Source organism: Sebastes fasciatus, chromosome 16 (assembly GCF_043250625.1).
Source record: "Sebastes fasciatus isolate fSebFas1 chromosome 16, fSebFas1.pri, whole genome shotgun sequence".
NCBI lineage: Eukaryota > Metazoa > Chordata > Actinopteri > Perciformes > Sebastidae > Sebastes > Sebastes fasciatus.
This window is the reverse complement of record NC_133810.1, coordinates 31,656,689-31,675,310: the sequence shown is the minus strand read 5'-3', so window position 1 is coordinate 31,675,310 and position 18,622 is coordinate 31,656,689. Positions and strand designations below refer to the sequence as shown.

Sequence of the window (18,622 nt, the reverse complement as noted above, 5' to 3'; positions counted from 1 at the left end):
CCTAACTCCTTCTGAAGTCTCCTTCTCATCTCTCCTTGACCTCATGACGTTTTCCACTGAGGTCAAGGAGAAGTGGTTAGGAGAAGTGGTTAGGAGAAGTGGTTAGGAGAAGACGTTAGGACGTCATTATTTGACTATTCCAACGCAACCCTCGTTTCCTCTCTCCTCGCATGGTTTCCTTGCGTCTCTCTCTCTCACACACACACACACGCACACGCACGCACACACACACACACACACACACACACACACACACACAGTATACAGTATAATAAAGCAGCCAGCGCTCCACCTGGTCACTTCTCTTTACCTCTCTGCTTGTTTTCTTGGCTTACAGCAGCTTTAATGAGGATTATTCAGCCAGTCATGACTTTGTGTTCACAGATGAATCAAACTGTTGAGTTCATTCTAACATTTCTCTCCTCTACAGTCCACAGGGAGGAAACTGACTCAGACACTTTAACAGTAACATAATAACATGTTGGATTAACACTCACCCTGCTTCAGTCTTCAGTCGTCAGCCCTCGGTCCTCTTCTCATAATGGAGTCTGGAAAAACTAACTGAACTGAACACTTCCACTTTCTGGTTTCCTTCCTGTTTTCTCATGAGCCTGGATCACAGGATCAGTGTGGTTCCTCCTTTCTCCATTTACAGGAAATCCCTGTCATAGTTCCCTCCCCGTTCATGAGCGTGTTTAAAGTCTTACGTATGTACAGTTTGGATTTGGACCTAAATTCTGTAACGTAATAGAATCCTTTTACAATAACACAACTAGTTCAGTAGCACTCCCTCAGGGTACCTCATCTCTCCATTTACAGGAAACCTTTGACCTCAGAGTTTACCTACGAGTGTGTGTGTGTGTGTGTGTGTGTGTGTATGTGTGTGTGCGTGTGCGTGTGTGTGTGTTGCTCACACTAATCATCTTTTTAACACGGTGTGTTTTTGAGAATATCTTTTGTCTTGAACAGGTTGAATTAAAATGAGTTTTGGTCCGATGTTATCTCATTTTTATGTTTAAATTATGTCAATAAATCAGTTTAGTTAAATACTAATGTGCTTTTATAGTTGTTTTTTCAGAATTATATCTCTAAGATTTTTCTGAACATCTGGAAGAAAAAATATAATCTCTGTTGCACAATAAAATCATTTCTGAGTTGCAAGTCTTTTTCATGATCTAAACACAGTAGCCAGAAATGACACATCTTCCTTGCTCAATTAGTACAAGAACCTACATTTTGAAATGTATTATATTATTTTCTTATTAGTTATATTTGTATGTTTCTTCCACTATTTCATGTTTCAGCTTTTTTTATTTTTTCAAAAAGAGAAAAGACATAAGTAATATCCAGCAACCTGGATTTAGAAATATAATCCCAAATTCTCTACTAGTCAAATGTTAAAGTTACTAGTTTATTGAATTTCACACGTCAGTATTTCAGAGTTAGTAGAAGCTTATCGTTAATGAGTAACTTTAACAATGATGTATTTATATTTCAGTGTCACACTATCAAGTTACAGATTGACTAAAGAAACAGTCTCAACAGATAACGCCTAGCCTGACTGAGAAGATGATCATGACGAGTGGAGAGATAGCAGCTAGAATAAAGTTTATAAACCACTTTAAAGTTTATAAACCAGAAACTTCACCCAGCGCACGTTACCGGAGGAATCTGATCAGAAATCGGCGACACATGATGAACATCTGCGATCCAGATTCCAGGTTTTCCTGACGGTTTCTCTCAGGTAAATAATGCTGTTTATATCTCTGTTAGTTAGCTCAGTGTTTACCTTATGCATCAACTCTGTAAACCGTAAACATACACTCTGTTTTACGTCTGTCTTTACAGATCCATCTGTGAGAAATGACCGACAGAATCATCCCAGAGGAGAGCAGACAGCTGAGAGCAGATGGCTCTGTTTACATGGAGATACAGAGCTAACCCGGTAGCATGTAGCTAACCTGTTAGCATGTAGCTACATGCTAACGGGTTAGCTACATGCTACCGCTATGACACGGTGTGTAAACACAGCGACCATCAGGGTGGAAAATAGAAGATGTGAAACAGTAGTCAGTTCATTATTTCTGCTAAAAGATAAATGTATGGAAGATCAGAGTAATGGTATATTATTTACAGTAGGAGCTGTCTCTGTGTTACCATGACTACAGACCACCGGAGCTTAGCTTACCATAGTTTACCAGAGCTGAAGACTTTCTCCTGTACCATGTTAACATAACTAACTAACAGGTGAGATGATTACAAATGCTGTGAATAATTAATATTGTCATCTGTCTACTCAAATAAAGTTTGACTGTGAAACAGAAATGTGTTGTGTTGCTTACAAGTCACTATTTACTACCTGTACTCTGCTACATGCATGACATCAAATATATATAATATATAAATATCATCTGTTTAAACAGTGTAATTACATAAAGCCTTTGTGAAAGAACATGTTATATTTAGATGATGGGAGTACATGAAGCCTGTTCTGCTGGTTCTTGCAGACTAACTGTAGGAGCTACTTTGCTCAAGTTAGGTTGAGGAGGAGAGACAGTGACGCGCTGTGGGGCGGGGTCAGCTACTGAAGGTTCTCTCTGGTTCGACCAGGAAACCCTCACGTGACTTGCATTCTCTAATGACGTCAGGATACAAGGAAAAAAGCGAATTTTTTTTCTGCACCCATTTCCGGACAAACGGAGGAGAAAAAGAGAGAGGATGGTCTTTTATGATACTATGGTGGCCTGTAGACACACTGGGGACAGATATTGATGTTTAAAAGACATGGAAAAGTGCATTTTGCATAATAGGTGACCTTTAAATCAAAGACATGACTCCCACTATGTTACAATAAATGATATGCAGATGCTGCCCCCTGCTGTTACAAATAACAAAAGGTCAGTCTTTACATGGTACATTTCATATAAAGGGAACTCAGTATGCCTAAAATAATCAATAAAAACAATAATTAGAAGTATAGAATTTATCATATGCCATTTCTAAGAAATGATAAGAATTACTAAAACTTACTGTCCTGATGGAACAAGTCTCCAGTGACGAAAAAACAACTTTATATGTCAATTTAAACCAATAAATTGCTCACAGGCCTTTTTCACAGCAGACATTTTGACTCGTCATTGTACTAACAGCACAGGTGTCACTAATAACATTAACGATTGCTCTGTTCTGTGTCCCAGTAAGTATGAACAATACCAGGAGCCTGAGAATGAGGAATCTAAATGGAATTCAGCCGTCACACATTTTATTATTTACACAATGAGGACATTTCACTGTACGTTTTATTATCATTCTGACATTTCTATTGATGACTTCCCCGATGTTCTCGCTCCAGATGTGACTTTATTAAATGTGTTGAATTAATTCATATTAGTCAGAGGTGTCATATATAAATGGTGAATTATTATAGAAGAGGAATGAGAATTACATTGTTAGCAAATACATACTCTTCACAAACCAAACTCCGACATTATTAATTAGCCCAATTAATTATGCAGTATGAACTGATAGTTAGTGTTACTTCTAATTTCACATCAAACCCAAAATTGATTTTGCACAATGTCCGGTCCAGGGTGTGCAGTAAATTAGTTCATTTTATTAGAATTTAAAATAATTCAAAAGTATTAGAAAGCATTATTTAAAGTCAAATCTTCAAGGAAAGACTAAATAAAAGACAGTTTTGGATATTAATTTCTCCAGAAATGTAAATGTACTTTATACTGTATATGTTCCACTGGTGTCTCCAACTTAGATTGTTTAGTAAAACACAATGATTCTTGGAGGCCCTTAAAATGTTACCTGCACTCTTTGGCAGTTTATTTCTCCTTTTACTGCTAGATTTTATATTTAGTTTATTTCTTATTATATCTTGTTCGTTTTTTTTACTGATGCTTCTTGTTGCTTGCATTGTCCCCCTTTGCTGCTGTAACACTGCAAATTACTCTGCTGTGGGACTAATAAAGGATTATCTTATTTTATCTTAGCTTCTAAACTAAGCTATCTTCTTATTTATACTAGACCGATGAGTGATGTTAACATGCAGAGAGCGCCCTCTGCTGGGTACCAACAATCCAATGCAATCCAGGGAAGTTAACAATGAAACAAATACTACCAGCCCCAAGTTACAAATAAAGTTAAGAAGATAAGAGGTGTTAAGAAAATGGAGTTAAAGACAGTGAAGACGAGGGTATAAGGAGCTACAGTAGATGACAGAAACCACCTGAGTATTAAGAATAATATCAGTTGATCTGACAGAGATGCATCCATCTGCTTTATTATTTACATTACGTTGTGGAAAGGTGAACTAATGTTAGCTGATGTTCATAAATCCATTAAAGCATATGTTTTGGCATCATTGTCTTCTTTTCACAGGGAGTGAACGTCGTCTTCATGACAAACAGCAGCCAAAAATGACCAACTTGATAAAAACAGTTTTTACCTTAAAGGTTTCAATAGAAGCCCTGCACTTGGGTGATTTACTATCTCCGTTTAGATCGATTACCATGGCAATGGTCAAAGCTGAGAAGCATTCGGGTCAGCCTTTTACAAAATTTTTACAAATGTGAGTTCAGTTCAATGAGGTGCCTTATTGTAGACCTCCCCAACGGCCTCCTGCAGCTTCTTCACAGACTCCATCACCAGCCTGAAACTGTCATGGAAGCTACCGTTACCTTCCTTCACCCAGGCCGCCTGGAGCTCTCTGACCCACGTCAGGATCCCATCCAGCTGCTTCTGCACCTCCCTCTGCTCCTCCAGCTCCGCCAGCAGGGCCTGTCTGGCACACACCTCCGCCTCGTAGGCTCTCTGGAGGTCAGCGAGGGACGACTCCAGCCTCAGCACCTCCTGGATGGAGGAGGACCACAAGTCAAACCACAGACAGACACATTAAGCTCCCTCTTCTCAACAACATATACATTTGGAGAAGTAGAATTACACCATATATATATATATATATATATATACATACATATATATATATATACACACACACCTATATATATATATACACACACACCTATATATACATATACACATATTTATATATATATATATATACATACATATATATATATATACATACATATATATATATATACATACATATATATATATACATATAACACGTGGACAGTTTCTCTTTGCCTTTAGTCGTTTTAGCTTTTTTGCTGTCGTTTCCGTTCTTCTCCGGCTCGGCTGCTCCTGCCGCCGCCTCCTCCCCGTGCTTCCTCTTCTTCTTGTCGTCTGACTGAGCAGGGGACGGGTGTGCCCGGAGGGTGATGATGATGCAGGTCATGTTGTCGCAGCCTGTCCCGTCTCCAGATGTGTCGGGGGCCAAACAGTGGTCCAACAGCTATCAGGAGGACATACAGGATTTGAAATTAAAGATGCATAAACATATTTATTCATGAAAAACGTGAGGTACCATGTTCAATGTTTGGGAGTCAACTAAAGCTGGGCATATACTGTATGATTTTAGAAATGTCGTTATGTAACGCCTCATCAATACTGCGAACGTCAGGAGCGCGTGGCGGCTGCGTGATTCACACGCTGTGTGTCAGCTGCGTTTCTGCTGCTGCTGTCAGCCCTTTCTTTCTATATAGAGTTTGCATTTCATAATGGCCATTTCATTTCATTCTAAATGTCATTTATATTTATTTTAGACAGAGAAAGGTTAAGAAAGGTGTGGTAATTTGTCAATAATAGTAATAATCAACAATTAAAACCCCATACTATATTCATTCATGGAGCTCTCCAAGTCACTGCATGTTCTACAACACTGTCCGGCACATATTTCAGAAAAAAAGCATTGTGTTGAAGTAACAAATGCAGGGATTCTGTCCACAGAAAAAACGCTTGAGGGCTTTTATTTTGAAATGAAAGCAGGAAGTGTTGATTTAAAAATAAGTCTTTACTTTTTTCATCTCCGTAAGATATTCTACAGATAGACATCGAAACTGTAGTAATGTTGCTGATGATGTCAATGTACAGTCAATAGATCACCTTCACTGTCCGTGACATATTCTACAGATGTCTAGACATTGAAACTGTATTAATGTAGCTGATATGACGTTAATATACAGTCAATAAATCACTTTCACTGTGTTGTTGCTGTGAGCCGTGCTCCGCTCGCGTCAAAAATAGGCGACACCTCGAATATCTAGAAGAGACGCAGCTGAGACGCACGTCTCACGCGGGCAGTGTGGCTGCTCTAACATGTTAACAAAGGCGCCGAAATAAAAAAACAGGTCAGCCGCCACGCGCTCCTGACTTTACCAGTGTGGATGAGGCTTTATTCTTACTCCTGCTGTACGAGTGGATCGTTAGCGCACAGGTTTTGGCTGCTTAGTAACGGCAGGCGTGACGGGAGCGCAACCTCCAAGCACCTTGGATAAGAATGAAAGCGGCACAGCTGGCGTTTTCCACACGTTTTTGAACATGTGAATAGCCCCCCTAAGGATACAAGCTAGATAGCATAATGACTACACAACAGTTACAAATCAAATCTAAGTGACTGATTAAGTACTTTAACATCTTTTAAGCCAATGTCCCATCATCCTCCCTCTTATTGCGAATGAGGATTCACTGCCTGGCAGGTACTGCTAGTAGACAGAGGAGGGGCTGGTTTGGGAGTGGTGTTATGTACAAGTATTAAGAGTGTGACAGAAGGCCTCTCTCACCTCTTCCACTATGGATGAGAGGGCTTTGACTTTGCCACTCTGGTCTGGTTTGATCCTCTCACTGATGAAGTCCACCACCTCCTGACTGCTCAACACATTCCTGCACACATATGGGAACAGATAACAACAAGTAAAAAAAACAAGTATATGATGAATCAAAAAGGAAAAAACAACCTCACGTACAGTAACATCATAACTGACATATGAAAATGAAAATTCTTTCAAATTTCAATCTACAGTTAATCATGAATCCTAATGAAAAATCAATTACAGGGATAAACGGTCAATGACCAGTCAATCTCACCAGATGCCGTCGCAGGCAATGACCATGAAGTCGTGGTCCCCGTTAAGAGTCAGAACTTTGACGTCTGGCATCGAAGAGATCATCTGCTCCTCTGGAGGCAGAGCCTTGTTCCTCTTATAAAAGTGGTCACCTGAGAGTCAGAGTCCAAGTTAGAAACTCACTCTGCTTACAGGAGGTGGCCATTTCAGAGAGTATGCAAACATTTTAGATTGACAATTTGAACCCAAAACAGAAAATAATTATTACTGACCACAAGCTGCTATTGGGTTTAATTATGGTGCAATAAATGAGTGCTAATCTAAAGACTAACGTAAAAGTCACACACAAAGTCAGCCATACCGATAGCTCTGGAGAGGTTCAATCCACCGTTGACCCGTCCATCCATGGTCACTTTCCCTCCAGCGTTTTTAATGCGAGCCAGTTCCACCTCGTCCTCTGGCTTGTGGTCATACGACATGTCGACAGCTTTGCCTACAGCAACACAGGAATGGAGCTCTTACATTTAATACATTACTGCAAAGCCTTTCATTAAGAAGATCTGCCACTATGCGGTTCAGTGGCAACCATGCAAGAGCCAAACACTGACTTTTCACAGCTGCCCAGTAAAACAACTACAGTATATCACACGACTGTGGAAAGAAAGTTGGGTATTTTTGCAATAATGAATTTGACAGTCATGATAAAACCTCTTCAAATGAATAATGCCAACATTTAATCAGATTTTAGGCTTTCAAGTGACATTATCATATGCTGTGCTTATAATAAAGGGGGTGTTCAATCTTGTTCACAGCATGCACTGCCAGGCAGGGTTATAATAGCTTTTGAATTTTCAATTATTTTTTATGTTATTTTAATTTTGACTTTACGATTTAATTTTAGTTTAGTTTTAATTAGTTTTCTTGAATGTGCTGCTAGTTTAAGTTTAGTTTCAGTTTTTCAGAAAGGTTCAGCTTTAGTTTGTTTTGTTAGGGCCAGCTATAATGTCTCAGAAGTATGTAGCTACATATACAAAACACATGGTTGGAGAACTGTGTAGGAATGGCCATAATGTTTAATCCTTAATCTTCACGCTACTTTAGGGCAACGCGATTGCGTGATAGTGCCATCTCCTGGAATGTCACATCTGTTCTCGTTCAATGTAATGAGACATCCTTTATTCGGTAGTGATACATTATAGCTAAAAAACTAACAATGAAAATAATTTATCTACATTTTTATTATTTCCTTTAAGGATATAGATTTATCGAGTTTCAGTTTAGTAACAATATTTTTCACTGCTTATTTTTGTTTTAGTTTACTATAATAACCCTGCTCCCAGGTTGCTTAGGTGCAATACTGTAACATACTGCTGCTTTTTAATGGCATGAAGTGATATTATAATCAGCATGTTTAATATATCAGCATACTAATTCCTGAAAGAGCAGAGCTAAAAACATACAATGATATACTCTCTTGGTACTGAGGGGGGTACCAGAGTTTAAATGATTCACAATTATTCTATAATATCACACATATATCAAGGTAAATAGGCACAAGATGGTTTGGACCTACCGCGCTCAGACACCACGCAGCGAGAGTCTCCAGCATTGGCCACGATCAGCTGTTTTCCTCGGATCAGAGCCACAACAGCTGTGGTGCCGCTGTCTGAGCCAGGCTGCGAATACATGAACATGGAAGATGTGACTCACTGTTAAACTAACAATCTGAATAATCTTTCTAAAAGTTATTTCACACCAGGACTGAAATGAACTTCTTAAAAGCTTCCAGACAATTTTCTGCAGAGAAAAGAATTCCAGGCAGCCACCAAAGCTTCTTTCATTTACACAATGTCATCACAAATCACTAAACTTGGCTTCTGCTGCAATGAGACTATCCAACACACTGCAGCCTGTTAGCTGGAAATTACAGCGCAGCTCTTTAAATGGCTAAAAACAAACTACTGCTAACTTGGCCAGCTCTCAAAAGTGACAAGTAAAAATGGTTTCAATATGACTAATTCCACCAATGAATATTAGCATATGACAATGCTTTGTCACGTTACAAGACTTGTCTTAAGCTAAAGTGGTACAAGTCATCAGTAGGTGATCAATGTCAACTTGTTGTATCAGGGAGGTACTGATAGAGCCAAGACTATGACAACAAATCGACAACTTTGATGAACCTAAATATCACACCGAATCATGTTGTTGAAACGATCATATCTTCAGCTCCACCCTCAAGATATCTGCACTGCAATTCATCTTTCAACTCGACAGCTAAAAAGGTAATTAAGGAGTGAAGGCAGCCTATATGAGCACGATACATTGTCTGTGCTGCATGTAGGAATCTGTATCAGTTGTACTGTTGATTTGTCCGTTGCATAAGTTTCAATCAGACATGTCCTTTGTACACACCTCCTCCTTGCCGTCCATTCCAGGAAGGCACATTTCCTCCTCTTCTTCTTCTTCTTCATCCTCAGAGTCTTCCTCTCCTTCCTCTGTATCCTCCTCTTCTTCCATCTCACTGCTGTCACCCTCTTCCTCTTCGCTACCATCCTAAGAAAAAAGAAAAAAGTTACGATTTCAAGTCATCAGTGAGTGAGCTTTGATAGCCACATAAGACAGCTTATTCTGGTCTCCTGCTCTCACCTCTTCATCACTGCCCTCCTCCTCCTCTCCCTCCTCAGATTCCTCACTGTCGTCAAAAAACCTGGACTTGGAATCTCCTGCAGTCTTGGAGGGGCAAGTCGCGTATAGGTGGCATACACTGACAGCCAATGAAATTGCAGACTTATTAACGCTGTCCAGGGTGCTGAAAACGCCGCTCTGGTCCAGCAGTTTTCTCCTGAATATTTAAGAATAATTATCTGGAGCAGGTTCGAATCCCACTTGGTACAAAGTCTGTGATACATTGTCAAAGATAATGAGCTATTTGGGAATCAAGAAATGTGAGTCTTAGTTTGTTATTTACTTCTTCTGATTATCATTAGATTAGACTAGTCTGGTTATATCAAGTTCTTGACTCACTTAAAGCTATTAACCAATTATATTACAGAGTTTTCTTCCTATGTGTAACATTTAAATTGCAATTACTTAATTACTTCAATTAGAGACTATAAATTATTAATTTATTAATGAGACATGTAGACATTAGTGAATGAAATGTATTTATTAACCACAACTGTAACAGTAAATATTCAACAGAGCCCATATTGCAAGGTCACACATATATCACACAAAAATGTAAGGTAAAGTAAATATAATATTGTATATAATAAATGTAATAATTATTTACATGAGTAAAATATACAGTATATACAGTGGAAACCGGTTACAGTGATTAACCGCTTATATGGGGCAGTGGTGGCCCTCCCTCATTACCACCACTGAGGTGCCCTTGAGCAAGGCCCCCCCAACCGCTCCAGTGGAGTTGCTCAGTGACCAGCAGATCAGACTGTGGTTGTACTGGGCAGCTTCCAGGTGTGAATGTGTAACTGTGTGAATGTGATCAGGGCGTTCCTGAAAAAGAGAGCATTGCCCTCAGTGAACCTCCCCCAGCATAAAATAAAGGTAAAAACAAATAAATAAAATATGGATCAAAAAGCTTGGGACAGAATCATTCCTATGCAAATGCTGTTTAAATAATCTGCTTATAGTGATCAATTCCGTCCAGTTATCTACCACACTGAGCTATCTCACCAGATATGTTGATGTATTGTTTCTTTTTGTATTTGACTTCTTTATTTGAAGTGAGAGCTCAAAACTCATCGTGTCATATAAGGATCAAACTCACAACCGCCAATATTCCAACCAGATATCTACCAACCTGAGCTATTTCAAAAGTCATAACATAGCATGTAAAAAAAAGTTTTGTTCGAAAAATGCTATTAAAAAAAAAAAAATTCATGAAAAAAGTAATATGTCAAAAATATTTTGAAAAAAAAGTCATTCTGTAGCATGTTGAAAATTTGTACAAAGAAAGTCGCAGTATAGTATGTTGAAAAATGTTCTTAAAAAAAGTCATATAGTATCCTGAATTTTTGGGGGAAAAAAGTAATAGTATAGTACGTTGATAAATTCTTATCTACCACACTGAGCTATCTGCCAGGATACACTGAAGCAATGTTTCTTTTTGTATTTGACTTCTGCATTTGATTTGGCCCTCAAAAATCACTGTGTCACATAAGGATCAAACCCTAACCCTAACCCTAACCCACAAACTAGAGACCTAGAGCATTCAGAGGATGGATGGCTTTCCTAGCTAGATTGACAAGGAGAATTCTTGGAGAAATGTCCAAATGTCAAAAGGTTTTGATACCAAATCACAGCATGTCTTTTTCTACTGTGTTCCTCAAGGTCTTGGTGTCTTAATGTGGTCTTTTGGAGGGATTGTTGCTAATCTTTTATCAATTCTCCCAATGTAAAAGGAGGTTAAATTCAGCACCAAATCTGTGTAACAAATGGTATCAACCCAAAAAATGATGCAACAACTTATGAGACATAATGTACACCCCTTCTATGTGGCATCTACTGTTGACTTCTATGATCTACTCCTGAACATCCCCTTTCCCCCAACCCTACCCCCCTACACAAGGGGCTGGAATGGTAAGAGGTTAAATTGTAGATGTGGGTTGAGCCCCTGCAATGGACTGGCTTCCTGTCCAGAGGGGTGTATGGCTAAGCTGCTTCATGACTAAAAAAAAGCAGTAGATAATCTCCTTAGCAATGAGCCACATCAGCTCAAACAGGGCTTACTTTTAAGACTATAAACAGACTGACTACCCGTCAGATGAGTGTATTTTGTGCAGTTTTGATGCTCTTTCATCTAATGAAAACATCTCACTGAATTGAGGTGGAGTGATTAGGATGCTTACATATCCACCAATTAGGCCTCAGGGTAATACAAACTGCATGATGAATGTAAAAAAATGTCTCAGAGCAAATAATGAATAGTACAAACAGTGCTGTTACATAAAAAAAGCATGAAATAGTTTATTTGAATGAAAGCCAAGGAAGCTGGTTTAACATCTCTGCACGTGCTCATCATGTGAACCCGGCCAATTGTAGAAAATGTAAATGAAAATAGTGTAAATGGCCATGGAGCTCGGTAGGTGAGAAATTGAAAGTGAAATCCAAACCAGCCTCAGGAAAGAAGAGCACTTTTAAATGTGTTACACAAGCAAAGCTTAAAGGCCTTACTCTCCAATTTCAGTTCTCCTAATGTTGTGTAATATTTGAAATGCCTCATTACTTGCATTTTGCAAGAAAGGGAGAAGCCTCTTTCTACTCTATAATGAGCCCTGACGCTTATTAGACCAGCGTGCATTGAATTGAAAGAGCCAATAGTTTTTTTTTTCTTTTCTTGTTCTCTTTATGGCAGAGAAAGGATTGAGCCCTAATCATAAAAACACAGAGCCACATCATTATACTTGCCGAAACTAAAGAGGATAATCCTGTAGTCCGTTTAGGATATTTTATAATTGAATTGAATTACTACATATCACGGGGCACTGGCATTCTGCTCATATCTTGTGGAAGTTGTCAAATAGATGTCCTAAAATGGACATACGAATCAAAGGGGTTCCCCACTGGAGCAAATGTGTGTCGTCCATGCAGAGGATCCCCATGGCCTGGACCCCCGTTGGCAATGCGTTGCAGCACTGTTGATAAGGCTAAACAGATTAACACAGTCTCCATTCACTACCTCCTTTATCTTAACGTGCAGTAGAAGCCATATGCAGTATTAGTTTTATCAAAAAGTGTCCCATTTGGAATAATGACTGTCAAATATGTAGAAGAATAAAACATAAGAATTTGTATATTTTAAGAAAACAACAATTTTTTTCTTCCACAATTATAAGAAGTTCCTCTCAAGCAAGCAGCCTTGTTTCTGTGAGCGCTCTAACCAGCTGTATCAACAGTTCATCCTGTGAATACTGATTAGGATTCCACGCATTAGCACACTAAAAGGGCATTAAACTGTCCAACCATTCAACTGTACGTGGCATGCATACTACTGTATATTGCAAGGCCTCTTTCTTTGCACTCAAACTCTACATGAACAAGGCCAAGGTGCTGACAGTTTGAATGTTTCAATCTGAATGGATGACAAATCAATGTTTCTCCTACTCAAAGAGTAGTGTGTATGTGTGTGTGTGTGTGGTTTAGCAGTCTTTCTTCTTAGCTTTAATGGTTTGCACATAACGCAACTGGGTTGGAAATAGACCCCACTTGATCTTAATGGTAAAGTTGTGTTTTGTGTAATGAAACTGTATGACCATGCATCACATTCATGATGAGAGTATGTCCATATCAATGGCACAGTCATGGTGATATCTATCCAGCATACATTACATTTCAGGAATTGAGGATCTGGATCTTCAGGACTAAATGAAAGTAATTAAAGGTTCATCAAGACTGACTTTGTATTGAAAAACATCTCATTGTTGGTTAGCACTTTGTACAGAACTCATATGCCTAAATGGAATTGACAGGAACTCAAGGTGACAATAGTTCAATGTGTTTTCATACAACAGGTCGTATGATATCTTCCAGAAAGTTTTCCTACAAATGTCTAGTCTCAATTTCCACACCAGCCTTTTAAAAATAAACTTCCGTCTTGACAGGAAAAAAACGTTATTAGGTTCAGGCAAACAAACTAGTCAGTTAGGTTTATGGAAAGAAAACAAGTTAGTTAGGTTTAGGAAAGATGGTAGTTAGGTTACGCCACACCGGAAGTGGCATAACTTAAGTACAGAAGTTACATGTTAAAAACGACTTAGTCACGTAAACCCTCTGAGACCCACAATAGACCCGTTTTAGGGGGGTACAGGGGGTGTTTAGGGGGAGATAGCAGGTCAACAGTAGATGTCACATAGAAGTGGTGTACATCATCTGAAAGCTGGGAACCTGAAGATTAATTTGAGATGCAGCTCAGCCCTGTGTGTCAAGTTGTTCTAGTCATGAATATAAATAAACATGAATGAATTCATTAAAATGAATGGTAAAAGTGTGTAAGGGTTTAGAACATTATGATCACATAATATGATGGTCATCCTCATGCTCTATTATGTCTCATAGGTTGTTGCAGCAATTTTGGGGTTGATACCATTTGTTACACAGATTTGGAGCTAAATTGAACCATTTTTTAACACTCAAGAATTGATAAAAATGATCAATCATCCCTCCAAAATACCACATTAAGACACCAAGACCTTGAGGAACACCATAGAAAAAGCCATGCTCTGATTTGGGATGAAAAACTTTTGACATTTTGAGATTTCTGCAGGAATGTCATTTTTGGGCGATTGGATGGCGAGTTGTTCTGTTCTGGGAACTGCTCAGAAACCAAATTTCAAGAAATGGTCTCACTACAATGAAATGTCTCCTATGGGGACTAACATCATCACTCATGAATACAGTTGGGCTCTTTGGATCCACAAAACTCTCAGCTTTACAGTGATACCCAATTTCTATAATTCCAAGAATGATTACCCCAGTATGCAGAAATATTCAAACATCATTTTTAGAATAGGAGAAAATAAGACATTTATACTGCATGAAAACTGCATGTTCTTTGCCCAAAACTGCATGTGATTATCATAAAATGGGCATGTCTGTAAAGGGGAGACTTGTGGGTACCCATAGAACCCATATCTGGAGGTCAGAGGTGAAGGCACCCCTTTGAAAATGACCATGCCAGTTTTTCTTCACTAAAATTTAGCCCAACTTTGGAGCCCAACTTTGGAGCCCAACTTTGGAGCGTACTTTAGCCTCCTTCCCGACATGTTAGGATGACATGGTTAGTACTGATGGATAGCTTTGCAAGGCTACTATCCCAAGTATTTAAGCCTTGCAGCGTGTGGAACATGCAAAGAGTTCACATTTCACATTTCTTGTGAAAGCAGTTGACTCTGCTGGGCCTGATGACACACTTTTCCCTACAGTTATAAAGCATCAAAAGATTGTGAGCCCAACAAAGTCTACCTTTAACCAAAGGGATTCTTCACTGTAAGCCGCTGGAATTCAGACCAGTCCTTTCTTCCTTCAAAGAGATTTCATGGAACTATCATGTGTCAAACATGAGCACATGGAACATACTGGACATTGGCATAGAGGTGCAGCTACAGTCAATTTTAATATACAGTCTGTGCGTTTGGCCGAGCAGTGTGTGGTTTTCTGTCAGGTGAAAGTACCTCCAGTTACTCAGAGCTACCAGAGCTTCATGATGATCAACACAAGTCCAGTTAGCTCTGAGGAAACGCAAAAGACATCCTCCAAAGTGCACAAACATTATGAATATTTACTCCTGTAGCCTTAATTCTAGAAGTGCAAATGGCTAACTCTTGAAACTGAAGACACTTGGTTGTTTTTAACCATTTTGGATGTTTGTTTTTTTCTGAGGCAGCTAGAAACACAAAGTACTGAAACATTTTGAACTCAACATTTGAAACAGCTCAAGAACATCTGTGACAAAATACAACTGACATATTTTTGTAATAAACACGAGGAACACTTATAAGAATATTATATTTAAGAATAATTTTATAGTGTTTATATTTGAAGAACTGAACTACTAATCTACACTGATCTATAAAGTTAATCACATCTGGACTTACACAGCTTTTCTGCAGTTCCTCACAGCTGGAATCAGTCTCCGTCGTCCCTCCTCTGTTGTGTTGTACTTCTTCAGGTCAACCTCATCCAGAACCTCCTCTGACATCTGCAGCATGTAGGCCAGAGCTGAGCACTGGATCTCAGAGAGGTTCTTCTCTGATCTGTTCTCTGACTTCAGGAACTCTTGGATCTCCTGATGTACCGAGTGGTCGTTCATCTCCGTCAGACAGTGGAAGATGTTGATGCTTCTGTCAGGAGAAGTTTTATCTCTGTTGATCGCCTTCAGGTTGTAGATGATTCTCTGGATGGTTTCTGGACTGTTGTCCGTCTGACCCAGCAGACCTCCTTCTCCTACTACCTGGTCTAATATCAAGTTAGAGGAATTACATACAAGACACACTTCCGGTTACATCCTTCAAAATAAAAGAGCAAGAGATGTAGTTATGCTCTTTGTCCACAGGAGGGCAGTGTGATTATGATTTTAATTATAATGATTGTGTCTAACTACAGCTGTTTAGGGTTAGGGTTAACAGTAGATCTCATTATTTCTTATCTTTATTTTATTGTTTATGTTTTACTGTTTCTATTTTATTATTTATATTTTGCTTTATCTGATTTTAATTAATTTATTATTATTATTATTATTATTATTATTATTATTATCATTATCATTATTTTCTTGATTATATATTTTTTTTGTATTTTGTTTTTTTTGCACTTTGTGTTGTAAGGATTCCCTAAAGTCTAGAACTTTACCACTTTTAAATTTAATTAATTTATTATATATTTTTTGTTTTTTATTATTATTATTATTATTATTATTATTATTATTATTATTATTATTATTATAATTATTATTTTTATTATTAGTAGTAGTAGAAGAAGTAGTATAATTAGTACTTGTTTTTTATTATCATTATTGTTTATAATTATTCCCACAAGCTAAAAACGATCATTGTATCGGGATAAATAAAGTAGTTTCTTATCTTATCTTATTTCTTAACTGAGGGTATTTGCTAGAATTGTTTAAATGATTTAATCTTATTTTATATATATTTTTGTTTCTGGATTATTATTGACTTTTATTCTTTGTTTTTACAGTAGAGCCGTCTGTAACTCTGGTTGAAAGGTCTATAAAGAACATCACTCTGACATCTGCATAATGAGGGTCAGAACTTTTCATACTTTAGGTTGATTTTGATGCTAATACTTCTGTACTTTTACTGGAAAGCAGGACTTGTAGTATTTCTGCACTGTAGTATTAGTACTCTGACTGTGTATTAGAGTATGAAGTGAACAGCAGATGATCAGACTGTGACTTTAAGACTTTCACCTCAGTATCTGAGGGTCAATATTTGACTGTAATAAAACTGATAAAAGACGTGATTGTCGTTTTATTTCAGTCTGAATGCTTCGCTGACAGCATTATGAATCGATTTAGTCTGACTTCACAGTCATTTAACTTAAACTTTCTTCTTCTACTGCAGCCACCTTCTAACAATACATCCGATTATGTTCTTGCTGTAATATAAGTAATATTTAAATTATGTAAATCTCATCTAAATTCCTGGTCTCAAAGAGACATCTCTATCATAGGCCCAATTCTTCTTACAGAAATGGAGTGCATTTCCCGATTCATCTACCCAGCTTACTCCTTATCACTTCCCAAAAATGCAATAAAAGCCATAAACCAAGCTAATTTCAGTTATATCTGGAAAAGGAAAACACACTATATTAAGAAAGGCACTATGGTTAAAGAATATGAGGAAGGTGGACTTAAGGCTATTGATATTGAATACATTAATGAAACTATTAAGATCATTTCTAAAACATGAAAAAAGTTTTTGGTTTCATATGCCCAGTGAAATTTTTACTAAACTAGGAGGCATCGGCTTCCTTCTTAGATGCGACTATGACTTCACAAAACTCCCCGTCAAATGATCCTTGTTTCATCAACAGGTTTTACTTTATTGGAAAATGATATACAAGCATAATTATAGTCCCCATAAAACCCCAATACGGAATTGCCGGAATGTATTACTTAAAAATAAATCCATATTTTTACAAAATTGGTTAGAAAAAGGAAAATGATCTGTGATGCATTTATTGGACAATACAGGAAACATTCTACCATTTGAGGGCTTTTGTTCTAAACTCAGCCTCGTTGACAGAGGTCAGTATAACAATGTTGTCAAAGCAATCCCTCAAGCTGTAATTGTGATGGCATATCATTTATCTCAAGATAATGTAAACCCCCAATCTCCCTTCACTTTTGGTGAATGGTCACAACCTCATTAACTTAAAACTACCTAACGTCACCTTTACTAAAGACTTATATCCGTTCTCTTCAAACAGAAATTCAATTCTAAAACTTTTCTCTAAAGAAGATGCTGAGAGTCTGAGATCGAAATTCTTTAAATGTCCTATTGCACCAAAAGTGAAGGAGGTTCACTTTAAGGTTCTCAGTGAAATATATATAATATCCCCCTCTGCTGAGTTCTTAAGAAACCGTTTTGGTTTTGATCACAATAACTGCTGGTTCTGTGATGAACACATTGAAACTACAGAACATTTATTTTATGAATATATTTTTGCTAATGCTCTCTGGGATGATTTGCATTATTGGTTATCCACTAAATTTGTATTTTCTTCTAATCTAACAAAGGAAAATGTTATATTTGGTACAATTGTGAAAGATCCCGTACATGAATGACCTGGCAATCAATAATCCATAATCATTGTTTTTATACATAAAAATAGATTCCTGAAATCAAGACCACATTTCTATGTTTTCCATCAGGAGCTGTGTCTTTACTTTTCATCTCTGAAACATATGAAGAAAAAGATGCTATGAAGCTTTCAATGTTAGTTGAGGACCTTAACCTTACAGAGAACCCCTAAAGCACTATTATCACTATTATCACTATTATCACTATTCCCTTATTTTTACTCTTATGCACTGTATGCCTAGAACTAATCTGCAGAGGCACTTTGGGTTCAGAATATATGAATGAATAAAGACAAAGTGA

At 37.8% G+C, this 18,622-nt stretch overlaps 2 protein-coding genes across 2 annotated transcripts in view; both read right to left on the bottom strand.

The window, feature by feature from the left end:
* LOC141752673 (protein NLRC3-like) overlaps nt 1-18,622 on the bottom strand; it is a 782,294-nt gene that overhangs the window by 744,575 nt on the left and 19,097 nt on the right. The gene's annotated exons all lie outside the window — the stretch shown is intronic.
* LOC141752519 (protein phosphatase 1G-like) lies at nt 4,591-12,604 on the bottom strand. The gene is made up of 9 exons (XM_074610523.1): nt 12,567-12,604; nt 9,627-9,822; nt 9,393-9,533; nt 8,551-8,653; nt 7,339-7,470; nt 7,000-7,129; nt 6,696-6,795; nt 5,133-5,368; nt 4,591-4,819 (listed from the first exon to the last, which is right to left on the bottom strand). Exons 1-9 carry the CDS (start codon nt 12,602-12,604, stop codon nt 4,591-4,593), a joined length of 1,305 nt encoding a protein of 434 aa, XP_074466624.1.